The sequence below is a fragment of the Kogia breviceps genome, chromosome 7 (genome assembly GCF_026419965.1).
Source record: "Kogia breviceps isolate mKogBre1 chromosome 7, mKogBre1 haplotype 1, whole genome shotgun sequence".
In the NCBI taxonomy this organism is placed as follows: domain Eukaryota; kingdom Metazoa; phylum Chordata; class Mammalia; order Artiodactyla; family Physeteridae; genus Kogia; species Kogia breviceps.
This window is the reverse complement of record NC_081316.1, coordinates 11,917,478-11,929,923: the sequence shown is the minus strand read 5'-3', so window position 1 is coordinate 11,929,923 and position 12,446 is coordinate 11,917,478. Positions and strand designations below refer to the sequence as shown.

Genomic DNA, 12,446 nt, shown 5'->3' with positions numbered 1-12,446 from the left:
ACTCCTCTTCCAATTCCTAAAGTGTCAGTGCATCACACCACGTTTCCAAGTCCGTCACGTGACTGTCTTGCCAGAGCAATTACATTGTATAAAACAGGACTAAGGAAAAAGACTTTCTAGAATAACATGTCCTCTCCATTTTAAAATGAAATTTTTTTTTTTTTTTTTTTTTTGCGGTACGCGGGCCTCTCCCGTTGCGGAGCGCAGGCTCCAGACGCACAGGCTCAGCGGCCATGGCTCACGGGCCCAGCCGCTGCGCGGCATGTGGGATCTTCCCGGACTGGGGCACGAACCCGCGTCCCCCGCATCGGCAGGCGGACTCTCAACCGCTGCGCCACCAGGGAAGCCCTAAAGTGAATTTTAACAACAGAACTAATCACCTTATTGTAAGAAGCCAGAGGCCTAAGGTTTTGCATGTTCAACAGATTGGATGTCTTAGAAAATAGCTCCTGGGATATTATTTCATCAAGTGAAGAGCGTCCTGACCCAAAGCTGGGTCAGTGGTAGGAAGACGAGGTAGGAAGTTTTTAGGGTGAGACTGTTGGACCCCAAGCTGAGAGTCGCTCCAGGCGCTTGGAGACCAGATGGTAAATGGCTTCTCTGGCCCGACAGACGGGAGCACTGGGCCTCAGGCTCCGTCCTCGACCTGCCCGCAGAACTTTCCAGAGCAGGGGCCTCCACCCCCACCTCCAGTCATGCTCCACCCACGGCAGCTGCTCTCTTCCCTCTGTCCTCAACAACCTCACCATCTGGAGGTATTCCAGGGACTCTGATTTAGTCATCTAGTAATTTAGTCAGTTCACCAAATAACCTCAGAATCCCTTCAGGACTTCAACATGGGCAACTGGCCGATCAGAGCTTTTTTTTTTTTTTTTAAACTTTGTGTCTCTGTTTTTTCTTGGAAGTGTTAGTTTTTCTCGAAGGTGACTTTCTGAGTATTTCATGGTAGCAGGTTGACATGCAATTAATTTCCTTTTGTGCATTTGCCAGACAACCAAAGATCGGGGCAGCGGGGACAGGGCTAGCAGGAAATCTGCCAGTGCTGAATCTAAAAGTTCAAGTGCTATTTGTCTGTGTGTTTGTTTGGGGTTGTTTTAAATAGACTGACATTACCCTGCACAATAATATATTTAAGAACTAAACCCGATTTAACATATACCTGTCCCAGAAACAAGGCCCTTCACTGGATGTCTGTGAAGTCAGCATCACTATCTCCTTTTTATGCACGAGAGCACTGAGGCTCAAAGAAACTGAGGATGTCAATCAAAGCCATAACTGCAGAAAGAGGCAAAACCGAGGTTTGAACCAAGGCAAATGTTAAATCCAAACCCTGCCTCCTGAACCAGGTGAAGGTGCAAGAATCACCTGTGGGAAGCTCTCTATCTTCTCTCCCAGGTTCGTGTGTATTCAGCCTGTGTCAGGTGAATGTGTGTGATCCACTCACCAGTTCTGTGACATTGGCTCAATTACCTTTGACTCACATCATGTGCCTTATTTCTTTGTTCTCCAACCAAGGGTCCCTGGAGAGAGCTTTTTACACAAGGAGTGCTGAAGCAACTCAGTCATGTTGCTGACTGAGGGAACCAATCTGCAAGTTGTCTTTTGTTTTTTTATTTTTAATCACCATGCTAAATTTGCAGCTAATACATCCCCAATGCCCACTTATTTGTTACTTTTTAAAATGTGTTTTTCAATGATTTGTCAGTAATGGGGCAATCTAGATAGCACAGTTTAAGAAAATAAGTTAGAATCATACCAGGTTCACATTCTGGCTCCACCCCTTAGCAGTGTTTTGACCTTGAAGAAGCCACTTACCCTCTCTGAGCCTCAGTTCTCCCATCTGTGACATGAGGATTATCACATTTCCCACTTCCTAGAGTTTGTGTGGGCATTAAACGAGATAAGATATGTCAAAGGCTTAACACAAAGTACACACTCAATAAAAGTCAGATGGTGATAAAGACAAAAATAGCCAGCAACTACTGCACATTTATTGTGTGCCAGGTAGTACGCTGAGGCTTTACGGGCAATGTCTCATTTAATCCTCACAGCAACGCTAGTGTTAACCAAGTGCTCTGTGATGTCAGTAGCCACCCAAGGAAATCCAGTAAGGACAGCAAGTCAACCACTCTTCACATTGGGTGTCTGCCTCATGGAACCAGCTATAATTACCACAGTATACAGGCTGCCCTCTGTAGCCTCAAGTTCTGCATCCATGGATTCAACCAACCCCGGATCGAAAATACTCAGGGGGAAAAAAAAAAAAATTCCAGAACGTTCGAAAAAGCAAAACTCAAATTTACCACACTAGCAACTATTTAACATAGCATTTACATTGTATTTACAAGTATTTACATAGCACTTACATTGTATTAGGTATCATAGGTAATCTAGAGATGATTTAAAGTATACAGGTGTGTGTGGATTATATGCAAATACTGTGCCATTTTATATGAGACTTGAGCATCCACAGACTTGGTATCCATGGGGGTCCTGGAACCAATTCCCCCCACCCCCACAGATACCAAGGAAGGACTGTACTAATCACCATCATCTAACTGAAAAGGAGGGAGTTATTTTCAAGGCATGGATGGCCTCTTCCCTCTGGACCTAATTAGCCAGTGGAATCGAATCCAATCTAATGTAATGTAATCTAATCTAATCTAAAAGCAGAGAAAGTACTACTTTGGAGGCTGGCAGATGCCGTGGGGTAAGGTATAAGGCTTTGTCTCTTCTACCTAAAATGTCTCTGCCTCCCCTAAATTCCCATGTGCCTTGTACCTCTAAGTTAGGCATTAAATCTTACATATTTATTTATTGAAAACTTATTATATGTCACCTTTTTAAGGTGCCAAAAGTAATGCAGTTGTAAGGGTCAAATAAATGATTCCTGCTTTGCACAATTCATATACCTTTACTTTTCTCCAAAAATAGCAAAATCCGAAACAGTCCTTGTATTAGAAGTTCTCGGTGAAGTCCTCTTTGATTGTTTACTTCTTTGCTTTGGAAAACAAACATTGACAAGAAGGGACAGAGAAAGGTCTCAGTCAGCCAGGCAACAGAAGTCAAGTCCCTCAAGGGGTTTTATCAAGACTGAGAGTAGTATTTCAACTCTCCTTTTACAAATGAAAAGAAACACATGATCTCAGAGTTATCCTGACCAGTGAAAAGCAGTAGTCGTGGACAGTCACCTCAAATCAATTCAGTGTATCTGGGCTTTGCGTCACTCAAAATAGGGTCAGGAAAATAAAAACCTATCTAGTTATTTTAACCGAAGTCATTGGGTAGTTTGGGCAGTTTTCCTCCCTCATAAAAGGACTTCTGAGCTTTTCTGGCTGCCCACTAGAAAATACGGGGAAGTCTTGACACAGAGATGCAAGAGCTGAGAAGCTAAACAGAGAACGGTGAGGGGCTCTGGGAGCAACAGCAGCTTGGAGGGACGGAGAAGGCAGGCAGGGTCACCAGGGCCCCTCTGATGGGGGCCAGACGATGGTGGAGTCACCCGGCAGAACAGGACCACGCAGGCAGGGTCTGTGGAGTGAAAGTAGAGGCCGTGGAGGAGATAACGTCTGGGAGGAAAACCGTAGCTTCACCCCCTCGACCTTGACTCTTCTGCGGTGCCTCCCCTGGGTCAAACACACCAAAAGCCAGTTGGCAAGGGAACCCGGGCAATGAGTACCTTGCAATACAGAGCAGAGTACAGGGAGGGCAGGGAACGGACCTGAGAGTAAACAGGCAAATGGCCAGCAAGGGCTTCCTGCCTGCCTGCCTATGGAAAGAGCCCAGAAACGCAGAACCTACCAGCTCACCTAGCCATCCAAAGATGCTACTTCAAGAACGAGGCGGAGAGGACTTAACCTGCCGGATTCAACTTCACGCCTAGATTTCCAAGCTACAGCCACTTTGAGGATCTTCGGGTTTTTGTTTTTGTTTTTGTGGTACGCGGGCCTCTCACTGTCGTGGCCTCTCCCGTTGCGGAGCACAGGCTCCGGACGCGCAGGCGCAGCGGCCATGGCTCACGGGCCCAGCCGCTCCGCGGCATGTGGGATCCTCCCGGACCGGGGCACGAACCCGCGTCCCCCGCATCGGCAGGCGGACCCTCAACCACTGCGCCACCAGGGAAGCCCCGGATCTTCGTTTTAACAGAAGTCACAAGACTGCTCACCTCTCCGTTCCGCTAACCAGCCACTGCTCCGCCCGCCTTGCTCCCCACAGATGCCTGGGTCCCCATCGCTATGCCAAGCACACGGCTTCCCTCAGTAGGACTTTGCTCAATGGATGAATGAGTATAAGCACCTCCAGGGGTAGGCCTGCTTCAGACACCCCTGCCACATTGCCTCATATACCTTTTTTTTTTTTTTTTTTTTTTTTTTTTGCGGTACGCGGGCCTCTCACTGTTGTGGCCTCTCCCACTGCGGGGCACAGGCTCCGGACGCGCAGGCTCAGCGGCCATGGCTCACGGGCCCAGCCGCTCCACGGCATGTGGGATCTTCCCGGACCAGGGCACGAACCCGCATCCCCTGCATCGGCAGGCGGATTCTCAACCACTGCGCCACCAGGGAAGCCCTCATATACCTTTTTAAAGCACATCCAAGAAAGAAAACTTCACAATAGCATTTTCTGAAATCTATTCATTCATGTTGCTAACCGAAGTTACATGTCGGAAAGGGTTCTATGAAAAAAATAAGTGTTGAGCTAGGTAAGTTAACCAGGTGTCTTTATTATAGGACTTCTGAGACTCTTTCGTAAGTTCATGTGCGTTTTCAATCTCCATGGGAGGAAAAGAGTATGAAGGGTTTCTCAAACCTGTTGGATCACAGAAATCTTTCTACATCGCACGCTGCCATCCAAACAGCCACCCCCACCTCCCCCTGCCCTTCCTTGTTAACAGAACTCTGATTTCGTTCGGGCAGCAGTGTGGCCAGCCCCAGAGGATGAATCGTGACCGGTTCTATGGCAATCCTGACAATCCTGCCCCTTTGCTAAGGTCTCACTTCCTGGTCTCCATTCTAGAAAAGAGTGGCCATGGCCATGTGATCCACTGCTGGCCAAAGAGCCAGCAGGGGAAGTCGGTGTGGAGGATCTGGGTAGTTTTCCTCCCTGATCAAAGGATTTCTGAACTTTTCTGGCTGCCTGCTCTCTCACTGCCTGGGATGCTGGTGTAGGATGATGGCATATGGAGCTGTGACTCTGGCGCTTTTAAAACATGGCACAAGGGCTTCCCTGGTGGCGCAGTGGTTGAGAGTCCGCCTGCCGATGCGGGGGATGCGGGTTCGTGCCCCGGTCCGGGAGGATCCCACGTGCCGCGGAGCGGCTGGGCCCGTGAGCCGTGGCCGCTGAGCCTGCGCGTCCGGAGCCTGTGCTCCGCAACGGGAGAGGCCACAACAGTGAGAGGCCTGCATACCGCAAAATAAAACCCAAAAAACAAAAAACGGCACAAATTCTTCAGTCTCCTCATTGAGAGGTGGTATCTATGTACTGCTCTCTTGAATCTGGCGGGCTTGTGACTGCTTCAACAACGGAGTACGATACAAGTGATGGGCTTCCACAGCTACAATGCTTGTCTTGGAGCCCTAAGCCTCCTCTACCAAACCAATGACCCTGCGTTGGTCATGCTGAGGAGCCCATGCCACAGAAAGAGGTCAAGTACAGGTGCTTCTTTGAGTCACCCTACTTCAGGCACCAGATGCTTGAATTAAGAAGTCTCTGAGATTCCAGGGACTTCTCTGGTGGTCCAGTGGCTAAGACTCTGTGCTCCCAGTGCAGGGGGCCCGGGTGCGATCGCTGCTCAGGGAACTAGATCCCACATGCCACAACTAAGAGTTGGCATGTTGCAACTAAGAGTCTGCAACCTGCAACTAAAAGATCCCACGTGCTGCAACTAACACCCAGCACAGCCAAATAAATAAATAGATAAACAAATATCTAAAAAAAAAAAAAAAAAAAAAAAAGGAAGAAGCCTCTGAGATTCCAGACTCTGGCTATTCAAGGCCCCCAGAAACTGTGCAGCAAAAATAACCCACCTCCGGGAGCTCCCTGGTGGTCTAGTGGTTAAGAGATTCAGCACTTTCACTTCTGGGGCCCGTGTTCAATCTCTGGATGGGGAACTGAGAGATCCCACAAGTCGCGAGGGCACAGCCCCCGCCCCTCCCCCCAAAAAACACCACCTTCACTGGGCCCTGTCTGCATTCCTAACCCGCAGAATCCATCAGTATTACAAAGTGGTTGCTTTACCCCACTAACTGGTAAGGTGATTTGTTACATAGCAGGCAGACTCCATCTCTCATCCCTGCCCTCTCAGGCAGGTCCTGTTTCCTCTAAAACTCTGCACTCTCTGCCGACTGAACAAAGAGATCAAGGAAAACACAGACAACTGCAAATTAGACAAAAAAAAAAAAATCTAAGGTTTATCATTTACTAGACCCTGGCTTTTTAACAGCCAAGGAGGCCTAAACACCCAAGGGTCAACTCTTTTCTATAATAACTGAGAGGCTGGAGAAACCATTTGAGTTTTACAGGGCAAAGCACATTTTGAAAACATCCTGATCTTGTGACTTCATCTGTACCTTGCAAATGCCTCTCTGACCAAGCTGTGATTCACACCATCAGTTCTCAGCAAATAACCAGGGGTGACCTACTTGCTGAAAGCAGTCCAAAAGGTACCTTTTATCACAAGAGTGCATTCCCAAGAAATCTACACAGCTGTCAATGTATCCTTCAGGATGTACTGGGTGTATTCCTTAGACACATATAGAGGGAAACCTTTTCATTTCCCCCCAAATCCCTATTGTCTGGAACGCACTTTAACCCGCCTTCAAGGATATTTCCAGACCACATTCTCTAACGTAAACTTTGTGCTCTATTTATTCACAATTACACTGGGGGACAGAATGGTGATGAGAACTAAAATTTACTGAAGACACACTTACTGTAGGTCAGGCACTGCGCGGGTACATCCGTATACTTTCTCATTTTACGTTTATAACAACCAGCAGGTAATACCGCTAGGCCTGTTTTAGAGGAAACCGGGGTTTAGAGCAGTTAAACAACTTTTCCAGAGCTATACCACTGTAATGGGCAGAGCTGAGATTAGACCAGGATCCGTGGGGCGCCAGAGCCTGCACAATCTCTTTCCGTGACGGGCTCCCTCCCGCCTCTGGCCCACTCCAATACGGACCCTCCCTGTGCTCTATCTACATGAGTACAGAGGAAAGCAACACTTACCTAAGCCCCCTCTAAGCACTTTCTGAGTGCTGGCTCCTTTCATCCCCAACAAATCTGTCTGGAGAATATTTTTCTCCCCATTTCACAGCTAAACCCACAGAGACTTAAGAGAAGTTAAGGCGTGTCCCGAAGATCACACAGTTAGTGGCAGGTAGGGAATTATGTCCAAAAAATCATGCTCTTTCCACCCCACCACGCTGTCCCCTTCTCCACCTTAAATATGACAGGGCTTTTTGTTTTTTTTTTTTTTCCTGAGTGATAGAAAAGCATTTAACTAAGAGAAAGCAATAAGAAAAGCAGCAGCCCTCGAGACCTTCTTCAGTCCCCCAAAATAACTACCATTCATCTGGCACCGCTCTGTTCAGATGCTGCTTTCCAGGTGTGCATGTGATCTCATGTGATCCTACGACAGCCCTGAAAGTTAAGTACCCCCATTCCCAGTTTCCAGAGCAGGAATCATCAAAACCCAGCTGGGTTGAGGAAGCTGACCAAGGTCAGCTGCTCTTAAAGGCCTGAGGATAGACTCAGACCAGGTCTTGGAGGCCAAGGCCCACCATCTCCCCACCTCACAAGGAGTAGTGCCTCTCGGGGCCCCTCTTACGGGTTAAGAAAAGAGGTGGTAGGACACCGTTAACGGAGAAGAATCCTTATCCTAGGAAAGAAGTTAATGTAACTGGCCCTCTAAGGCAAGATGAGAGGGGTGCGTCTCCTTAAGTCCACGCCCAGCACCGCACAGAAAGACCTTTTCCTTCCACAGTCCACACCCAGAACAATACTGGACTCATAAAACTCAAGCACTGTTTGATCTCACTATGACTCCTCCACCAAAGGGATGGACCCACCCACGGAGGGGGTGGGGATCTGTGCAGTATTCACAGCCAACTTTCCAATCAGGTCAGCACACACTCAGGTTCGCTCTCAAACCAGCTGTGACTCTCACAGATGAACTGGCACAAGCCGTCAAGTCCTGCTCCACTCCACTTAGAAAAGAACTAGAGGGTGGCTTTTCCGCACTCACAATCCAGATGACAGGAAGCACCCACACCTCCCCTGCAAAAAGAACATGACGCCTTTTTTGTTTTTTGTTGTTTTTGTTTTTTGCGGTACGCGGGCCTCTCACTGTTGTGGCCCCTCCCCCTGCGGAGCACAGGCTCCGGACGCGCATGCTCAGCGGCCACGGCTCACGGGCCCAGCCGCTCCGCGGCACGTGGGATCCTCCCGGACCGGGGCACGAACCCGCGTCCCCCGCATCATCAGGCGGACTCCCAACCACTGCGCCACCAGGGAAGCCCTGACTCCTTTTTATATATGCAATAAAAAGCCTAAATAAAGAAAACACAATATGGTGGCAGAAGCTTCAGTGCCGGAACTTCTTGTGGCTTGCTTTGGTTTTATTGAAACACATGTACATCAGATGCTACATGGAATGTTTTAGAAACATGAACCCATTTAATCCTCCTAAGAGCCCTATGGGGAATTACATTATCAACCCCAATGTACAGATAAGGAAACCAAGCCTGTTAAGGAAACGTTCACAAGATCAACAGCTGTCGGAAGCAGGGCTGAGATTTGAACCCAAATATCCCTGGCTTCAAAGGCTGTGTTTCTGTCCATGATACACAATATGCCCCCCAGCCCCCCACCCAAGCTTCCCATCACTGTCTACCACAGCACCTTCCAACAGGACCCTCTACATCAAAGACTATGTGAATCTGTACACATGGGACACCCATGTTTGCCTGTGCTGAATTTCGAAAAAAAAATAAACTGGTGGTTTCTTGGTTTCTCAGTTATCACCAGAAAAGTCAAAGGGATTGAATTTTTGGAAACAACAATTCTGATCTACCTGAATCACAGGCCTAAAAATGCAATGAAATGCAATTTTTTTTTTTTACACACTTATGGCTGGGCCCCCAGGGTTGGTTCTGCATTTAAACTATATAATTCAGGCAAGAAAGGATATCATTAAAATGTTGTCATGTAGCATAAGACTTTAAAAGCATCTCTTCAATATATATAATTTACCTTCTCCTGACTTTCTTGGTAAGATTAAAAATCCTCCCCAGTACTGAAGAAACTCTCTTTGTAACTTCTTGGTGTGTCCATTCCACCCCAGCCAAAGACTGACTTTCCTCTGCTACCCTTGAAAGATCTGGGGTTTTTTATTCTTTCCTAAGGAAGTTCTGTTTCCTTATGTCCATTCAGAGAAAAGATACTGGAAGGGCACCTACCTCAGAAAAGAACTCGTCCATGAAAGCTGTGTTGTCAATAGCAATCTCGACCTCATCAGCATCATCATCCTGTGGCAGCTGCTTCTGTGAGAGACAAAAAGGAGGGTGAGACCAAAAGCACCAGAAATAACGAACAGCACTGAATGCTCACTAAAGACCAGGAGCTATATCTGTAGTGAACACTTTACATACATGATCTCCTTTAACACTCAGAACAGCTCTGTAATGTATCAAACTCCGATCTCACACTGTCTGAGTTCAAATCCTAGCTCCACACTTACTGATATTTTACAGGGGGAGGAGGGGAAGAAGGGAGCAAGTTACTAAACTCGCTTGCCTAGGTTTCCTTATCTGTAAAGTGCTAATAAGAACAGCCACTATGGAGAACAGCATGGAGGTTCCTTAAGAAACGACAAATAGAACTACCATATGACCCAGCAATCCCACTACTGGGCATATACCCTGAGAAAACCATAATTCAGAAAGAGTCATGTACCACAATGTTCCTTGCAGCTCTACTTACAATAGCCAGGACATGGAAGCAACCTAAGTGTCCATCGACAGATGAATGGATAAAGAAGATGTGGCACATATATACAGTGGAATATTACTCAGCCATAAAAAGAAATGAAACTGAGTTATCTGTAGTGAGGTGGATGGACCTGGAATCTGTCATACAGAGTGAAGTAAGTCAGAAGGAGAAAAACAAATACCGTATGCTAACACATATATATGGAATCTAAGAAAAAAAAATGTCATGAAGAGCCTAGGGGTAGGACGGGAATAAAACACAGACCTACTAGAGCATGGACTTGAGGATACGGGAAGGGGGAAGGGTAAGCTGTGACGAAGTGAGAGAGTGGCATGGACATATATACACCACCAAATGTAGGGTGGATAGCTAGTGGGAAGCAGCCGCATGGCACAGGGAGATCAGCTAGGTGGTCTGTGACCACCTAGAGGGGTGGGATAGGGAGGGTGGGACGGAGGGAGACGCAAGAGGGAAGAGATATGGGAACATATGTATATGTATGACTGATTCACTTTGTTGTAAAGCAGAAACGAACACACCGTTGTAAAGCAATTATACTCCAATAAAGATGTTAAAAAAAAAAAAAAAGACCACCACTTACGTCATAGGCTCACTTACAAAATAAATGAGCTAATAAATACAAAACACTTTGGCACAGTGCCTGGCATGCTGTAACTACTCAATAAATATTATGTTTTGGTGGTGGTGGTGATGGTATTGGTGATGTTACTATAACTCATTCCAGTTGGAGAACATAAAACAGAGAGGTTAAGTAACTTGGCCAAAGTCACACAGCTAAAATGTTGGAGAGAGGCAGATTCTAGCCCATCCTTTGGATTTGGACCATATGTTCCTAAACTCTTCTCCACAACGTTCAGATGCATGACCTACCCTACCGGGGATCTGTATTAAAACAGTCCCAATTCCTCCAAAGCACTAGCTTCAAATCATCACAGTAGAAGCAAACATTTTCCTGTTTTCAGAAACCACCTACTGCGAAGGAAACAGCACTGTGTGCTGTTCCCTGTCAGAGCTCATGTTTATGGGGAAGAGGAAGCTCTCCAGGCAGCCCCCAGCAACCCCTGGGGACCCCGGCTTTCATAATCTCACTCGGCTACCTCTACAAAAGCACAAAATGGCTATCTAAAGGAAGTGCTTCCATTCCCACCCAGCTAAAGGGCCTGAGCGGCTTCTGCATTCTTCCCAGATGCTCCTCCCAGACGGCTGCTGCATTACACACAGCCCACCTCTAAGAAAGGAAGAACTGGTTGTTGGGAGTGGAGGTGGGGAGGGGGTGAACCCCTCGACACCTGCTTCTCCACACCCTTCAGTGGCCTATGGCCTCCTAAGCCAAGACGTGTCACTCTCAACATGGGAACTCCACTAGCAAGGAAAGCCAGCATGAGCCTCTTTCCTTGCCCTGCTACCATCTCCCAGACGTGCTACAGCAGATGGAGTTACCGGGAATTCCCACTGAAATCTGGGACTCTCCAGCCACCCGGGGAGCCTCTTCTGACTGGATCCTCTGTAATCTCATTCTCTGGCTTGTCTGCAACCATCAGCAACCCAAGCTTAATAGCCACATTCAAAGGAACTGAATCTGAGGGCACTGCTACAGCCCCCAACAATCACCTTCCTAAAACTTAGGACTGATCCCGTCCTTTAGCCACTTAAAGTCGTTCAATGGTAGTTCACCCCCCAGGATTGGAAGTCCCAAAGCCTAACAGAGCACATGGGGCCCTTTAAGATCCAGTCCTGCCCACGTTTCTCCCTCTACGATGCATCTCTGGACCAGGCGCTTGGAAACTCCTAGCACTTCCTGGACACACCATCCTTTCACATTGCTGAACTGTCACACAAGGACTTCTTCCTGAAATGCATTTGTCCAGCTGGCAAAATTTTATTGAGCCTTTAAAACTCAATCTCGAGCAAACTTCTCTGTCTGTCTGATCTGACACTCCCCGACCCCCCATGCAAACTTGAAAACCTCCCTGAGCTCCCAGTGCGTTTTGTGCAAACCTTCCACAGCATCAATCCCAGCCCTCTATTAATTATCCCTTCACTTATCTATCCTTCCCCACTGATTGCAAACTCCTGGAGGGTCAGGGTTGCCTGATGTATCCACTGGAGAAGATACTCTGAGTGTGTGCCTGCCCAGAACACCTCCCTTTGTGAAGATAACCCCGACCTTCCCCACATGATTCTGGGAAGGTTATCAATCCCCACCCATGCTCCCTGAGGATTCTGAATTGTGAAATGAACAGAGCCGAGTCAACCTATAGCAGCACCCAACAGAGATACCTGCTTGGTTCCCAGGGCTACCCTGTTTCTATCCTCCCTAAGCCACCCCTTGGCCTACAGCTAGTTCTACAGATCTTCCCCAGTATTCTTTCAATGAGCCCAACAGTATTCTTGTAATGCTGTTTTTATTCATTTAGCCAGAACTGGCTTCTGTCACT

The 12,446-nt window shown here is 47.5% G+C and overlaps 1 protein-coding gene across 27 annotated transcripts in view; it reads right to left on the bottom strand.

Moving 5' to 3' along the window:
- Nucleotides 1–12,446, bottom strand: part of STX3 (syntaxin 3) — a 96,513-nt gene that overhangs the window by 69,266 nt on the left and 14,801 nt on the right. For all 27 annotated transcript variants that reach the window (XM_067037311.1, XM_067037313.1, XM_067037322.1 and 24 more), the window contains one exon: nt 9,456–9,539. In XM_067037311.1, coding sequence (XP_066893412.1) covers nt 9,456–9,539 — 84 coding nt within the window. The remainder of the gene's footprint in view (nt 1–9,455; nt 9,540–12,446) is intronic.